This window comes from Corvus brachyrhynchos, unplaced genomic scaffold (assembly GCF_000691975.1).
Source record: "Corvus brachyrhynchos isolate BGI_N302 unplaced genomic scaffold, ASM69197v1 scaffold94, whole genome shotgun sequence".
Lineage (NCBI taxonomy): Eukaryota > Metazoa > Chordata > Aves > Passeriformes > Corvidae > Corvus > Corvus brachyrhynchos.
This window is the reverse complement of record NW_008238330.1, coordinates 4900266-4918207: the sequence shown is the minus strand read 5'-3', so window position 1 is coordinate 4918207 and position 17942 is coordinate 4900266. Positions and strand designations below refer to the sequence as shown.

At 38.5% G+C, this 17942-nt stretch overlaps 1 protein-coding gene across 1 annotated transcript in view; it reads left to right on the top strand.

The window, feature by feature from the left end:
* Positions 1-17942, top strand: part of SUSD5 (sushi domain containing 5) — a 42002-nt gene that overhangs the window by 9241 nt on the left and 14819 nt on the right. The window contains exon 3 of the mRNA XM_008633846.2: positions 11653-11771. Within this exon, the coding sequence (XP_008632068.1) occupies positions 11653-11771 (119 nt within the window). The remainder of the gene's footprint in view (positions 1-11652; positions 11772-17942) is intronic.

Here is a 17942-nt window from a genome sequence, read left to right as displayed (position 1 = left end):
GGAATGTAAATGGAGGAGTTGAGGGAATGTCTTTTGTCACTGAAGCTGGGACGATACAGGAATTGCCCAGGAGTATATCTAATCTATTTTCAATGTTCAATGGTGATAGTTTTGTTTTATGAAAAAAATGTTTCCAAACTTTAGTTTATTATTAGATTTTGTGATAGTTACCAGTTTTTAAAGTAAGCATTGGAGTTTCTGTATTTTTAGTGGTAAGTTTTCCAAAGGACACAAAATTACTACTATTAATGAAATTTAAACAATTTCAAGCAAAAGCAACTATTTTCTGTGGTTGTATTTTTTCTTAGGTGAAAAATTGTTTGAAAATTTATTTGTAGGTACTTCTGGTCATTAAAAAAAGAATTCAGAAATGCCTCAGGATAAAAGACGGTGATCTAAATCCAAAAAATCTTTTTCCCAAGACAGTTGCTGAGATAGCTTGCAGGCTGACAAGACAGGGAAACCATATAACTGTAAGAAGTGCATGGAAAAGTTGTTGTACAGGGTCTTTATACAACCTCTGTATTCCAGAAGTAAGGAATGATGACGGGCAGGAGAAGAAATCATCCCTTTTTTTATCTAAGCAATACCACTAGTTAGTCCAGTGAGATCCTCAATTAATTGCTGCAGGCACTGGAACTGTGGCTATTAATAGAACAGCTGTGGACTGAATATCTTCAATATCAAAATTGTGTACAGTGATAAAAACACATCATACTGCTGGGAAGGAGGGGAAGATTTTGCATCCCTTCCAAACTTCTGTACTCCATTCCTCCAGTAAACCTGTCCTTAGTATGGAAGTCTCTAAACTATTTATCAGAAAGAACTTTGTGGGGGCACACCAGCATGCCATTGCTGTGCAGTCACCAGATCTGACCTTCAGTGGAGAGCTTCACCACAGAAAAAAGTTCTTCAGAGCTGGAATTTTATACTCTGGGGCTATTTTACCCATGGCTGGGCAAGCACCAGAATCTATGTTACTTGGTTCGTTGAACTGGATGGTTTTGGCCCTGGGGAAAAATAGGAATTGTATACAGCCTAAAAAGGCTAATCTGCTTCCACTGTAAGTTAATGCGCCTCTGGAGAAAGAAGTGAGCAGTCAAGTGCAAAATGTGCAAATGGGACAAAGTTGTTCAAGTTGAACAAGTTCAGCTTCAATACAGAGATTTACAGAGAAATTTAGATGAAAGGGTAAAATGATGCCACAAGGAGTTCCGTGATAATACATGCAGGAGGAACATGCAATCTACTTGAAAATGTCTTTACAGGGTTCTGATTTACGTCTGTCAGTCCAGGAAAGATATGAGGACATCACTATGCACAGCACAAAGAAAACCTCTGTCAGACTGCAGCTGTAGTAAAAACAGACAAACAAACAAACAAGCAAGCAAAGAAGTTTCTAGAGTGTTTATGGAATGGGATGGAGAATATGAAAAAATATATACATGTAGGTCATTGTAATGGCCTGCTTTGGAATACTATATATATTTTTACTGTATCTTGGGAAAGGTACTGAAAGTGTCTCAAAAAAAGGCTTAAGAATAATTAAAGGAATAAAAAAAAATAAGAAGGGACTCAAATTATTTTACTAAATTAGTTATTTATTTTTCAATATTTACCTATACAATACTTTGGGCATTTACTTGATAAATGGAAACATGACAGCAGGGGTAAAGGATAGCTGGTATACAGAAAAACCTCTCCACACCAGCTGGTTTTACGAAGAGAAGAGAAGAGAAGAGAAGAGAAGAGAAGAGAAGAGAAGAGAAGAGAAGAGAAGAGAAGAGAAAGCAAGAGAAGAGAAGAGAAGAGAAGAGAAGAGAAAGCAGGCTTCACGGCATGCCCACAGGTTAGAGAAGTTTGAAAAATTATTTCCAAAATAAAGGACTCTTTGCTGGGCACACTTTGTGTATGTATCTTGATGAAACTCCACATCTTTGAATGAGAAATGACCTCCCCACATCTGCCAAGTCCAAAACTGTTCAGGACTTTGTAAGTCGGATCTAAAATCTTGGAATCCTCCCAGCAGCTGACTGGAGTCCAATGCAGATAGCAGAGCTTTAGTCTAATACTCTCCCATATCCTCTTGGACTGTGTGCCTCAGAAAGGAGATTAATAGGAGGGAGCATGATAAAAGAAGTTCCTAATTTCTGTAAGAATGAGGTTTGGTTTATTTATTTGGTGCCTGGAAAGTACCCCAATCTTTCCCCTGAGAAAAATGGGTTAGACATTGGCAGTAGAAGTAAACACAAACAAATTATGTGATTGAAGTAATTATGGTGTTGCAGGTTTTCTGAAATGCTTCAGCCCTCCTTTCATCACTTAGACTTTAAACTGAACAGGAGCTCTAGCAGACATGTAAGGACTTTTTCACTGCTAGATCCATTGTCCAGGTTTTGCACAAGCCTGTGATTTGTTAATTTCTGGTGACTATTTATGGTCTCAGTGAATAGTTACAATCCCACTCCTAGTAAACATTTCCATCACTGTTGATTATTTTGTCTTATTATTATTTTTACAGCCAAATCAGAGCCTGGAAACCTGTGGGAGTGTGTCCTCTTACGGCTGAGGCACATCACTGAGTCAGTGTGAGCAGGTTTATATTGCCTACTCTCTGGGCTGTGCTTCTTCTATGGGCAAAGAGGAGAATTTGGTCTAAAGAGCCAGCCCAGTTTGTGTGACTATCAAATTTCTGATGACTCTTGTGTAAATGTAGATCATCCATATTTGAGTATGCCCACTTCAGTCCCTGCAAACTGGGCTAGCCCAAGCAGCAGGTCTTGACAAATGGGATTCATTTCAACTGATGCAGAATGGAAATTGCTTAAACAAATAGATCCCTGCCAGCAAATCCAAAGACACTATAAAGTGGGTGCTTTTGTGATTTGAGCAGCCTGAGACAGAATCTCTTTCACAGGAATAAGGGGATGTTCTTGTCTTGCCCTTGCAGTTGTTCAGCCCAACTTAATTCAGGGTTCAGGGTTCTTCACACAGACAAGTCCCTGGCAGTCTAGGGGCTTGGGAACTTTTTGAGAAGAGCCACTGACAAGTAGGTAGGGATAACTTCTCCCAGCAAGCCAAAAGTAAGCCGTGTACAAGTCACTCTTGACATGTGTAACTTATAAAGCATTACACATTGTTGCATTTCAGGAAATGAAATGTTGTTAGGCAAGTCTCATTTGTCAGATGAGCCCTAATAGCTATTTATACTAAAAATGACACTCTTATGACTTACTTGCATGTCAGACAAGTGAGTCAGTAAAACCATCAAGTGATCTGCCAGAATATAAATGAAAAAAAGGTGGCAGAGTTCTCTGAAAGGCTCTCACTGCTATCTTTTGAACTCAGATGTCATGCTGGAAAATTTTGTGTCGAGTCTTCCAGCACTGGGCAGTATGTCTTGTAGGGTCTTAATTTCTTTTCTGGGTTTTTGAAATTTGGGAAGTGAATGTAACACAACTGGTCTTAATATCAACCCTGTGCACAGAATGTTAGAAAGCAGCTATTCATTTTAGAAATGGTTAAACATCCTCAACACCTTGTACTAATATACCCATAGCAAATTACTCATTTCCATTACTTTTGTAGGACAGAAAAGCTGAAGCTGTCCTATTCCCTATCCTGTTCCTTATTTGCCTACAAAGGAATGGAGCCATGTATCTCTTCTATAACAGCTTTGAAGCTCTGCGTAAAATTTCTGTTCTGTGATAGACCTCCTGCCCCTGCTCCTTTGTCAATGTGTTCCTTTGCATGAAATTGCCCTGGGCTAGTTTCTACCCAGTCCCTGAAGGATTTATTCCAGAGGGGATAAGTCTGCAGTGAGTAAGCAGAGTCAGCTAGAATAAGCTCTGCTGTGAGAGTCAGAAGACAGGGGTTCTTTTCTTGGCTGACCACAGACCAGATGTTTGCTACTAGGAAAATTACTTCATCTCCATTTTTCCTTCCTTTTGTTAGCTCTCTGGGTTTTGCACTGACTGCTTTTGAATGCTGCTACAGTGTCAAACACAACAGGGCCCTCACTGCAGATAACACCAGTGGGAAATGTAATAATAAGACTCAAATATGGCATTTCACAAAACTACCTACTTCTTTTTCTGCCTACTGCATGGGACTTGCCCAGCACCTGACATACGGTAGTAAAAGCACATTTCCTGGGAAAGAAAAAAGCAATATCCAAGGAATGAAATAAAGGGTCAGTTGCTAACCCTTTCCAGTCTTCTCATCTGTATTTGTAAAGACTTGGGCTTGTGGGTCCCTTGAAATTCATCCAGGTGTGCATGCTAAAACAGGTCCACTTGCTCTTTGCAGAGAAGCAGTCCTGGTGATATGTCACTTTGGCAAGCTCTTGGTTTTATTTCAAGGCTGTGCTCTGCTGACTGATTATAATGCATATGAATTTGTTCCCAGACAGATATTTGAGGCAGGTCAAGTAATTCACTTCAAGAGAAAAATCCAGACATAACTGACAGGACACGGTCCAATTCAAAATGCTAAAGTTGCTTATGAAATCATCTGAGGAGGTCTTGGACTCCAAAATGCCTTCATGTCACAAACTCTAGTCCCACAGCTCACAGCTCATGTCATGCTCTCCTAGAAGACGACTTTGTCTTCTTGTTGTTTCTTGTCAATCGTCTCAGAAAGTCTCATATAAGGTGAAAACAAAGTAATTGTGTTTCAGGAATAGGGATTTTTACATAAAGCTCAGTCAAGAGACTTGAATTTAGGAAGTGGGCATGACCAGTTTACTCCCAGGGATGATATCACTGAGCAATGTGGATGTGACCCACTTTCCATCAGCTTTGGGAGGAAAGAAGCAAATCTTTTCTTAGCCCAACCTGGGATGATAACATGGACAAAGTATGACAGCTGTGTTTCTTGTAAAAGAGATGGCCCAATAACTGAATAACTTTTTAGAAAATGTACTTTTTGAGGAACAGCATTGTAGAAAAGAAAATACCTATTTTTTTATGTGTTTTCTAAGACAAGCATCCAAACCACCATCTGCTGAAATGTAGCATCACAGTCATCAGAGTTGCCATTTACTAAGCGAGATATGACTCTCACTTCTAAGTTGTATTTTTACTGGAAGGTTTTTTTAACTAACTGAGAGATTTAGCAAAACTTTAGCAAGCTTTGGCACAAAAGGCAGCAGTTTGATAGTAAAACTAATTAATGCCAGAAGGTTAGAAATCATTCCTAAGACCAAGGAAAATCACAATATTGAACAGGAAGGTAAGCCTGACTTCAGAGATGGAGTAATAGAAACAGGGTGCAAGGCAACAGTATTGTCTGAAGGCTAATAGGAATTTCTGCCTTAAACCAGCAGTTCAGCTGGAAAGGCAGAGCAGGAGAAAGAGCTGGGTATAGTCACAGAACACAGGGCGGCAGTGGGCCTGTTTTAAAATGAAATACCTCATGTAAAATTTGTGAGAAAAATAAATGCTATCCTCCTAAAAGATATCCAGCAGCATTTCCAGAGGAAAGAGGGCAGTACTGAGGGACTTGAATGAGGCACCAGTGAGACGCCACCTGCAATAGTGCAATGTAATTATTGGCATTCAAGCCCAGAACGTCTGGGCTCAGACTAGGATTAGTCCAAAAAAGCACCTCTTTTATCAAATGGCAATTAAAGGTGATAATTTATTTAGCTGAGCAAAATGAAGTCAAAAATGGGATATGCTTACTCTTTGCAAATGCACAAGAGGGGCTAATACCAGGATTTTAACTTGTCAGATATCTAATGAAGTTGATTTTCCACTTTTCAAATGAAGTTCACATATTTTGCCTTTTTTTTTTAGACTCTCTGTAATGCTTTGTCATATCTGAAAGCCTGTCCTCTGAGAACAGAGCTGCTTTGTAAATCAGTAGCATTCAGAAAATATTTTTGTATTTTTTAAAACCCTTTGGTAACTAACCAGTAACATCTGTTACCAAAGCCATGGATTAAACTGGAACCTGTAAAGTGAAATTGGGTAAAACCAACTTTCTAGTGATGCTTGACGTGCCATCGAGCATCCAGCTAGTCCAGACCAGGAAGCAACATGATTCTTCTTTACATGCATTAAGAATGCTCAAATTATATGTACCTAGTGATATTAGAGTAAAATGACTATATAAAATCTTTCATACTAGGCTACAGTATGAAAGTCTGCATGAATGGGCCATATTTATCTAATGAACAGAGGCCTCACTATTTCAGTAGTCATATGTACAATTTTAAGCACAAAAGGCTGCATTTTGGTGTATATTTTTAAGAATCTAAAGGATATTGGTTCTGCCTTGGTAAGACCTCCTTTTGACATTTCCAGTGGCAGTATTGCTGTTGGAATGTCTTCATGTCACACTTAGCAGCTGCTTTCTTTGGGTCACATCCAGCCAGAATTAGCCTCTATAGTTCCCAGTCAATGGACTTTCCAAAGCCCACCTGTGCTCCCCTTCATGACTTTTCAGGGAAATTTTCTTCCCTTTGGTAATCATGAACATGTCATTTATATTTTATTCCTCATCAGAGCCAGCTTTGTAATTTGCAGTTTCCCAAAATACAGAAGGGAAAGACTAAGAATAAAAATCCCCTAGTTTGGCTCCCAGACTGCTGCTGGTTTTTTCTCTTGCCTAGTTACTGAAACACAAACAGTAAAGCTGACCCATGAAAAAAAATCAGCACAAGATGTTAAAGATTTATCTTGACTAAGAAAAGTGATGAAGTTTTTAGCTTTATAATTAGGGGAAGGTTTCTTATAGTATGCTATGAACCAGACTTTCACAGTGCCTCAGCTAACACGTTGTTGCTGATGTTCTTCTGAGCTGAATATATTGCAAGCTCATACTACTATGAATCAATGTCATAAGACCATTCTGACTCAGTTCAGTGAATTTATTGACTAAGACTACAAAACCTAAAATCAACCGGCAGATAAAGTAGCAACTACAAAAAAACATCCCACCTACTGTTTTCTGTGCTGATGGATCACGCTTTATCCTATGAACTCAGCTGTCAAATCCATTTGTTTTAACTTGGGCTTACTGAAAAACTTTCAAGTATTATAAAATTGCCTTGCAGTTATCTTACAAAGCACAAGTATCAGTGGATATTACTATAAACAAAACTTATAATTTATATAAAAATAGCATGTCTTTATTAAAAATGCCTTTATTATACATACATACCATATATGAAATGGACTATAATTACTACAGTTTGAGCATATAATTATCATATATTTATTAATACATATTCTATAATGGCATATTATGACATATTGTAAAATAAATATTAGTCATGCCAGATTTTCTTCTATTTCCTTCTTTGAACAGAGGAATTAAGAGAAGAGCAAAATATACCAATTATTCCTTCGTTACATAATACATTAGAAAAAAAAATTGAAGCAGCACAAGAGTAAGCTGAAGGCTTCTGGGAAGTCTGCTTCTCACCTTATTGTGCTACATACTAGATTTTCTCCTTGTGTGTGCACGTGATATCTGCAATATCTGAGTCATGGCACAGGAAAACAATGAATAGATTGGCCAGTCTCTGATCTTTTTTTCCAGGTGGGTACAGAAGGACTGTTAATTGTTCTTAGTTGGATGAATTGTATTGTACAGCAGGAGTTAAACTGAGGTTCAACACAGTGCAGAATCCCTGGTCTCCTGTTTTCTCTCTTGAGAGGAGAAGAGGCATCATGAAGCAGTTTGTCCTTAGCACTAGACTGAGAAGATTCTCAGTAGTTTGTCAAGGAAACAGAGGAGATACCTTTAGGCACCTTCCAATTTTCATCAGAGAGAAGGGGCTGCTGACGACACAACCAACCACATTTTTATCTTACTGGATAACATGTGGTACTTTCATGGTCTATGGAGATAGTGTTTCTGATTGATTTGTATGCTGAGATTGAGAGTTCATGGCCATGTAAGAGTAATTTTGAGGGATGCATGGATGCTTCAGGCAGATACATATCACAGACAACTACTATGGGTGATACGCTGTCCAAACTCAGGATGCTTCTTCTGAGCACGTCTGCCTTCATCAGAAATCTCCACAGAAGGAAAAAGAAATCAAATCTGATTCTTAACTAAAAGGCACAAAATGAAGCATTACACTGCTCTGAGCATCAGATGATATTGTATGCTGAGTAATGAGGTTAACTTCAATTAATGCATGAAAGTATCCATAAACAGAACTAAATGTACATGACTATATTCTTCTGAGTGGCTGGGTAGGTGGATGTGTCCCTTAAAAAAGTGTAAAGTTTGTGACATTCTCTCAGCCATGATGCATGCCACGGTGCAATAATTCAAGACGGTCAAGAAACAAACCAGGCAGCAGCACCTCTCAGCAGGGTGCTGGAAAGAGTAGGACAACTGTACAATTTTTTGTCTCTTATTTTAGTATGGCTGTGCTGCTGCTGAAGAAATTTCAAGATATGATGAATTCTGAATTGGTAGCCATTTTTCAGTCATGAGAATGGTAACAAATTTAAAAGCATCACACTCTACCTTTTAGAACTGTGACTAAAGTGTACCTGTATATTTAAGTTGAAATTATAGATTAAAAGCTAGCATTTTAATATTTAGGGGAACCCTCAAGAACTCAGAAAATAGGCTATTAATGTGTATTTTTAGTCATACCTGAAATCCTACTGGCTGCAAAGAGACTATTTCTATGCCATGGGCATTGCAGGTCTGATCGACCCACTACTGAGAAATGCTGAGCACTCTTGAAGCTCCATTCAGCAACAGCAGTAACAGCTTACTGAAGATGTTTAAAGCTTGCAGGACTGAGCCTGAGGTGGGAAACTACTGTCAGAGAAGAAGGAATGAAAGAGATTAAATAGATTTTTTTTCTTCCTTCAGCTTTTTAGAGTCATATTTCACATCAAGGTGTGAAAAGACATCTGAGATATTCAAGTCCAATCATTGACCCGGCACTGTGTCTTGTGTACAAGACAAGGTTTCTTTCATTTCAGAAGGATTGCATTAGGACATTTGCAGTTTTATTCAGATCAATTTTAATATGACAAAAATCCAAATGAAAGTCCTAAGTAGCAGATACATGTAAATACATGTGAAAAATCTTAATGTAATCTAAAGCCTTTCTTTATGTATAATGTTGAAACTTCATGCAAGGTAAACCTTTGTCAGCTTGATCACACTGGATAGCAGCTGAGAAGGTTCTTAAAATGAATTAGCTAATCGATAAAATCTATCACCTACAAACCTGTAGTTTATAGTAAAATATTTGAAAAAAAAGTGAGAAAAACTAGCACTTTAAATACATGACCTTACACCTGAGCCAGGTATCCTGTTTTGGTGATGATCTCATTATACCAAGGGTGTGTCACCCACAGATAACTTTGCAGCCAGCTGAAGAACTGATAAAGAAGTTACAGTGCTTTGGGCAGAAGCAAAATACATAAATATAGAAATTGGAATTGGAAATCTCAGAAGATTTCTAATTAGAAATTAGAAAGATAAGATTTTCAAAAGCGGCTTCCATGTCTCAGGAATTTTAGTCTTTGATGGAACATAGAAATGAGTGTGGCCTGATGTTCAGAGACCAGAATTTTATGATGGTAAGAGTCTTCAAAATTAATTTGTTTCCCTTTGTTGCTTTCTTTTCTTTTTTTTTCTTTTTTTTTTTTTTTTTCTTTTTTTTTCTTTTTTTTTCTTTTTTTTTCTTTTTTTTTCTTTTTTTTTCTTTTTTTTTCTTTTTTTTTCTTTTTTTTTCTTTTTTTTTCTTTTTTTTTCTTTTTTTTTCTTTTTTTTTCTTTTTTTTTCTTTTTTTTTTTTTGAGAGAGAGCGAGCCTCAAGCCTAAAGTACACAATTACAGATGAAAAGCACATTTTTTTGCAGTCATATCATTATCTGTCCACTCAGTGTTGCAAGACATAACTGATCCAGGGATCTAAGCAAGTGAGTATTTATTGGAAAGATTAAGGTTGATGAGTTAATTTTTGAAGGGAGGCATAAGTGTCTCCTTCTTTTAGACCTTTTAACACCTAGTGGAATAATATGGGAATATTGCATACATACAGAAACTTTCTAATTGATATCCTGATCCTCCCAGTCATCTGAACTCATTTTGGCAGATCGAGTGGCTTTTGTCTAAGTGCTTAATTACTGACTTAGAGGATTCAGATTTTAAGTCCATTAAACTCTGAGAGAACTGAATTTAAAACTTGTGTGGACAATATTGTCCTTAAAAAAGGACTTTTTTGAAGGGATTTTTTGTCCCTCAAAAAATCAAGTGGAGTTTTCTTTATGAAGGAAACATATTTGGTTTGAAATCATAAAGGGGCTTTTAGCAGGGAATGACATCATGTTGTTTTCCAGAGGAGAAGTGTAGCAGGAGCCATTTTGGTGCACATGTGTGACCACCACCATACGGCTTGTTTCATGTTGCTTTTGTTTGTTTATAATAAAAGAACACTAAAGTTGTGTATTTAGCTACCCGAAAGCTAACACATGCCAGAATGAAAATAGTCTGTACAACCATAATTCAGCTTATTTCTACAAAACAATTGTTACATAGTATTTTAAGTGCATGATCAAATACTGGGTTTCCACTGGATCTTTTCCACCCTCAATGAACAGGCATTTTATTTATTTAATCTTATTTATTTTATATTATTGTATTTTATTTTATCTTATTTTATTCCTCAGATTTAGGGAAGGGCTGATGGCACATTAGTTCAACCATTGCACAATACAAAATGATAATTTCCTCCTCTGGAAGGATTTGCTCTGTGGAAAGCATTTTTATCTTCCCTTCACTAGAATAGCTGACTGTGCAACACTTCTACAAGCTTGCTGTCCACGAAAATATAAACCCACACCATTAACATCCAGCTGCAAAAATTTGGGCTGAAACAACTTTCCCAGCCTTTGTAACCTCCAATGTAACAGTAAACCCAGTGTTTTCTGCAAGAAACTCTCTTCTATTTGCTAGTTTTAAGCAGCCAGTGCAGCTGAGAAAAGACATAATTGGTAAACTCTTACTTCATCGTCAGCACCTACAGGATTTTAAAACCCAATATAGATCTAATACCTTTCTTCAAGCCTATCAGGGGTGACAGGATGGATTAGGTACTGATGAGTACCAAACCAGGAGAAATGGAGTTTACTCAAAAGTGTGAAATTGCTATTAAAAAAAAAAAAGCTGTTTTTCTTCCAACAACCCAAGATGAATTTTCTGAGTTTGTCTGTGTTAGCTTTTGAGCAGTTAAATATGCAACCTTACTGGCTCTTTAATGTAAACGCTAAGATTTATAATCTTTCAGATCAAATCTTGAGTTTCCTATTCATTTCCATCCAGGTACCATCAATGGGAACATGTATTGCTGAAATGTGAGAGCAAAATATGGCCTTAAATACTTTGGGTATAGGCCTGATATTTAGAATATAGTAAGATAAACATCCTTTGTTGCTCTCTATGCCTTGAACTGATTTACAGCAAACATTTTTCCAATTACTTCTATTTCTCCCTTGGCTTTTTTTCATAGATCTTCCCACGCTATTACTTTATGTGCCAACGCTGAAACAGTTAAGCTGAGGCTAAAGCCTGACTACTCTGATAAATAAATCTCCAAATTTCACCTGCTTGTACAACTCCAGAAGATTTCTGATTATTTTTTTCTTCTTCTTCTCTATTTTAGGACAATTATATGCAGAAAGACGGGCAGCAAACAGCAGAGCGTGAAAGCCATTGATGTTAAAATTGAAACCGATCCCTTTGTGAATGACCAATATGATGCTTTTTGTGTAAAGGATGAAGGTCAGCACTGATATACTTTTGAAATAATGCAGAGTCATCACTGTCTTGCAACATTAAAAGTTTTGCCTTCAATTTTTCTATTGCTGAGAGAGAAAGAGGGAATGTTAAGGGATAAATCTTTGTAGTAATAGCCCACTACAAGAGCCAACTGCTGCAAAGACATTGGTTGCAGTAAATAAATTGTGTTATCTTTTGTCTTTGCTGCAGTTTAGTGAGTTCAGACAGCACTACTGATCTGGCAGAACCCATTTTGGTGCTCACAAAACATAATTTATGGAAAGGAATATATCTGGCACCAATCTAATGGAAATGCCTGAAGCATGACCCTTACTCAGCACTGTAGCTGAACATAACTCAGCAAGCTGGCTTCCAGCTGCAACGCACCACGCTGTTGCGTATCTATCCGTATACAACATTTGTATGCAAATAACTTCAGTACCTCCATTTTAGTTTAGTTTTGCTTTGCTTTGCTTTGCTTTGAGTGTTTTTTTAACAAGTGTAGACCAGGCTGCTAGGGCCTCTAATATATCCCAGATGATTCTGAAAACCAAACTGCTTCCAGCGTAGGTTGGTGTTTTAATTTTTCCGTATTTAAATTCCAGAACCCACAAGCAAAGATTAATTCTGAGGGAAAAAGTGAATTGTTACTGATAGGCAGGATTGTGTAAAGGAATTTGGGAACCCCCAAAACAGATTGTTGATGTCCACAGTGAGTTTTTGCATCCGATTTCCAAGAAAAGCAAGGGTAAGCAGATGGCATTTCCTGAGAAACAGTACGTTCACAATGCAGGGGGGCATTCTGATAAACAGTCAGTGTCAGCAGCGTGGATGAAAATGTGGTTGAAGTGAAATGTGGCAGAGGTGATGCATATTGATGTGTACCAAATCATTCTTTTTAGAAATACCGATTTTAGCAGAGTTTGACCATCCTCTCAAGTAACCCGTGTGATATCAGCTCCAGGCTCCGTGCTGCTGCGAGCAATGCCAGCTCTGTCACTCAGTTGCTAATGTGGTGACACAAGCACCTTTGTGCTTTCTTCCATGCTGCTACTCACACATAGAAGCAGATCCCTGTAAACATCTGCAAAACTCTCTCATTGTCTTCCTTCAAATCTCTTTTGTCATCATCCCCCCCTCCTCGAGAAAAACCTTGCAGTGGGTGGGACAGCTGTGGGATGCTGAAATCATTGCTCTGGCCACTATTGTTCCATTGTGCCCTTGTGCTCCCCTGTCTGTCCCCACCTGCTCCATCCAAGCTTACGCGTGGATGCTGGATTTCAGAGAAGGAGCTGCATTTACCTTTTGCATTTGATTACTGCTCGTGGTAAAGGGGCAGACAAGAACGCAACCAAACAAGATTATGCTGGAAAGGAGTACTACATAGGACTCAGAAACTGCACAGTTAAAACTTCGGGGAATTTCAGATTATTTGCAAAGAAGGAACAATTCATGAAGGATTTATTTTGTAGAAGGCGGGGAATTTTCTGATGACAGAACAGGATGATCATCCCAATGCACTCATAACGTAGTCCTTACACGCAGAAACATCTCTGGATGACTCTAAGCTTCCCTCTTCTTTAAATATACAAAAACATTTGGGATGCAGAGCCAATGTTTGAACAGAAAGACTCAAGTGAAGATGTCTGGCAGAGCCTGGTTTGTTGCTGGTATGAAAAGAGCAAAGTCCGGAAAGGAAACAGCCTTAACATTACAACAGTAACACACAAGCCAGCACAGAGCTGTTGACTGATGAAAGAACATCCTCAGGGATGCCACTTCCAGTTTTAGCAAATATCCAAGAAGAAGCAGCAAGAGCAAACCCTGCACCACAACCTCACACACAGCATATCTGTTCTGATCTTATGTACATGTGGCTAAGTTTGGATTAATGAGTTGTTTCTTACTTGAAGCCTCATGAATAATTTTTTTAGTCTTAGAAAAGTGGACATCACTTTTAATCTATACATTTGCAATTATAATACAGTAATGCATTAGAGTTAAGTAAGAAAGGCAAGTTGTTTTTGCCCTGCTGAAAGTGATAAATCCCAGGTTTCTTACACGGAGACCTATATCCCCCTATTAATTTCTTCCAGCCCTTTCATTTCTTTTATATCCGTGCAACCAATAATGAGCAGAGAGCAGCTTTCCTTATTTGTCAGACGTGGCTGAGATGAGCCAAAGGCTCAGACAGACTAGTAGGTTGAAAACAGAGGGAACAGTCACATCAACCTCTGCTTCAGAAACCAAGCTGACATTAGTAACTCTTTGCACCTCTACTTTCAGTTCTTAGGACTGTGCAGAACGCATCTTAAAACACCATGAAAGTTCTAGTACAAACCATCACAAATTAACTTCTTAGCCCTTGATTTATAACTAATATTTACTCAGTTAACATTTACCATGCAAATGAGTTGAGTCAAATTCCTTAAGCACACACCTCATCATGCCCCTACACCAGGGCAATAGTCAGATGCTAGCAAGAGCTCTGGGTGTGCTTACAGCATCAGGACTTTACAAATGGAAGTCTTGAAGAGAGAGTTTTTGCTTTGTTTCTGAAATGGATTTTGTTCTGTACACACGGAAGAATCACAGCAGTAATTGAGACTAAGAGTTATCTTTTACAGGGAATTGATTCTAAGGGTTCTCTTTAACAAGGAAAGATGTAGCTGTAACGTTTTATGAATGCTCTGAGTATAGCTGCAGTTTTCACAGTACAGAGGAATGTGTCTTCTCAGCTTCTCATAAACACATGTTTTATGCAGCCATTAGAGTCAGCAAGAGAACTCTGTACCAGCTCAGGATCTGCTGAGATCAGAAAGTTTCCCTCTTAGCCCTGAGTACCAAAAAATACCTAAAATATATATTAGATTCTGCCAATTCTGAAAATGCAGTATCACACATAAGTTAGATCTGGCACACAGAGCTACTATCTCTATCAAAGTTCATAAGAAAATACCTCAAATTGTAAAGTAGATAAAGCAAGAAAACCAGAAAGCTGGAATTTTTCCTGCCTTATTTTTTTGTAATGCCACATTCCATTCAATTCTATATATATATATATAAAATCCTCTTGGTTTTCTTTCTTATTTTTTTATTGCAGCAAAGGAACGATCTCTTTGTTGATAACCCCCAAGTTTTACTGGTTCTTTCTTTCAGTGACCCACTGATATTTACAGGCAACAAATAAGATCTGTTCCATAAGGCTTTGATTTACTGCCATCACAGGAAAACTAAACAGGCAGCAACTTGTAGTAGAGTACGGCATAAATGCAAATCAAAATTTTTTAAACATGACTGCTGGCTCCAGATATCCATCAAAGCTTGATGGCTTATGTACATACCTCAGTCAGCCTTTTTCAGCAGTAAGAAAAAAAGAAATTAGTGTGTTCTTTACAGCAAATATATTAAGTGTGCTTTACAAGAGCAATCAATCTGCAGTTTGCCTTGTGTAATATTTGAACTATTTATTTGTACTTGTCATGCTTTGCTGTAGATATAAGTTTTGGGGGTTTTTTTGGTAGTGCTACAGCTTTCTTTTTCAGAGCTTTGCATATAGCTGGCAGTCAATTCCCACTTCTCTGGTGATGTCACTTAAATGAATAAAGTCCTACCAAGCCCTATCGGATGTAAGAGGCATTGGCATCCCAGCATTGGGAGCTTACAAGCAACATTTACCTTGGCTATGATTGAGTTTTGGTTCTTTGTACTCAGTACCTTTATCCAAACAGAAAAATTCCATGTACTTTAGGGTTTCTGCAATCAAGAAGAAAAATAAACATCCTCACTCATCTCATTCACAGGTCTGACCATTAAGAGCTGCATTTTCTAATTTCTTAATGACAAGACGGCATCCTAAAAATTCCAGTGGCCTCTCTGGAAAAACTCCACTGAATCAGACAGTTGTAACAGGAGATGTTTTATGTCAAAGCGGGTGTGTCATGTCAGCTTTCAGAGCATGGTACACAGTTAAAGCAGCAATTGCAGATAATCAAATTTCCATAAATTCGTGGTTCTGCCAGGTGATGTGGAAGCTGAAGTCTGCATCTTTTTCATGTTGATTTTTTTTGCATTGATCTTAGGCTATCCTTTCTGTGGACAGAATTTTATCAAGACATCTCAAAAAAAAAATCTTTACAGACTAATGGGATGCTCGTAGTTCAAATAAAGAAGATGGTTCTGCTGTAATCTGGACTGGGGAGGAGAGTTGCTGTGTTCTTAAAATCATACGTGCCAACTCTTTGCCAGAAATCACCTGTCAGAAACTCCTTTCCACACATGTTCTGTGGTTGCTATTCGGAGGAGGTATTTTTCCTAAAAGCCAATCAGGACTGAATGTGCTAACTCATTTAACAGGAGGCCTCTTTAGTCCCATGTAAAAAATAATTACTGAGTCTCAAAGAGGTCTGTAACCAGAGCTGTCACTATCCCTAACATACACCGTATTTTTGCTGTGCCACTTATTCTCATTGATTTACCAGATGCTGACTCTGTTCTGATTTCTGCACATGTATGTTGAGCTCTTTCTTGACTGTAGTGGTGACTTTCACTCCAGGAGACAGTCTGTGCCAACTTACTGCTGACATGAGGATCTCCTGTGAACTTTAACTGATTTCCTTATATCTGTGCTGTGCTGTCTTGCTCTGAAGCCCAATCCACCCTCACTTACTGGAGGTCAGTTATTGACGTATGGAGCACTGTTATGTGTTTGACCTTAGTGTCAACATGTAGAAAATTCTGGAAGGGTCAAGATGTCCAGAAGCCAATTCCAAGTTTCCAGATTTAGGATGTGATCCTGGACACAAGCAGAGCATGGGACCTGCTTGATACTCTGCTGGATGGCCCTTGGCTATCAAGCAGACCCAGCTTTTTTACTGAGAAGCATGAACTGGGCTAATTTTTTAGCAAGTACTAAGAAAATATGCTGGTTTGTGGGAGGATAGATGAGGGAAAAATCAGTGCTCCAGATGGATGGAGGAGCCCAGCCCTCATCTACCAATGCCACTACTGCAGGCAACCCCTGTGGTCACCTTAACAAAGAGCACTACTGTTCCTCTACATGACAAGCTGCTGCCAACACACCCTCTGTCACGCTTCATGGCCCAGATCTGCCTCCTCTCTTCCAGCAAGAAAATGGCCTGAATGCCAGCACTGAGCACAGACTGTTGCTCCAAATAAGCCCATGCTCTTCCAGCTCCTGGTACAAAGGCTGCAGACAAAAACCTGAAGCCTGTCCCCAGAAGTGGCTCCGTTTGATGGTTGCTGTGCCAGTGTCACTTCTGTACGTGTGCCAGAAAGAACAGGTTTGGCAAAAGACTGAGCAGGAATTGTCATAGCAACCGAGACTGCAGAAGGACGAGGAGCCATAAGATGCTGTAACCTGGAAAATTCCTGTACATTTTATGCAGGAGAGGACAGCAGCAAAATGGATGTAGGAACTTGAGTTTGTCTTTGCAATGTATCAGCTTTCACTTATGCTTGTCCATCAATGTCATTCAATGTGCTCTGCAGCAAAGGCATGACCTTACAAAGTCTCATGTGAGATAGTCAAAAGTTCACCATACAGTGTTGGTCCATGGACATCTTTAAAATCTCTGCTTTTCTTTCTATTCATGCATCAGCCAGGTCTATCTTTTAGGCTCTCATAATTTTGTTACCATGTCTGTTGTCAAATTTTACTGTAAAGAACCCTTCAGCTTTCTTCTTTCCTGGAAGGTTATAATGTGCTTTTTGAATGTTTGCCATAGTTAACTAATGTGTTGCTTTTCTGTGTACTCTGGCAACAGGATTAAGAAGCAAGGCTTTGTAGATAAGAATACTCTCTGATGTATAATTGTTCCATGCAGCCTGGGATCAATACTTCCCTCAGAACAGATACACAGTTCCCATTTGCATGGAAGGAAGTAGCTACATAAATAAAGTACATGAAATGCACAGCTCTGTAGCCTTCCTATGAGGCGATAAAATAATTTTTTATACCTTTCATCCACATCAATCTCTATTCATCCGACCAGTTCACAGGAAAGGCATTAGCTGCTAAATGTTCCTCACTTCCTCAGATACCAAACCTCCATAAGACTCTATAAACTGAGCTTTGTGTAGCCTCAAAAGCTTGTTTTTTTCTGTCAGTGTGTGTGTGCATAACTCCCACTAACTTCTGAAGGTGTTAGACAG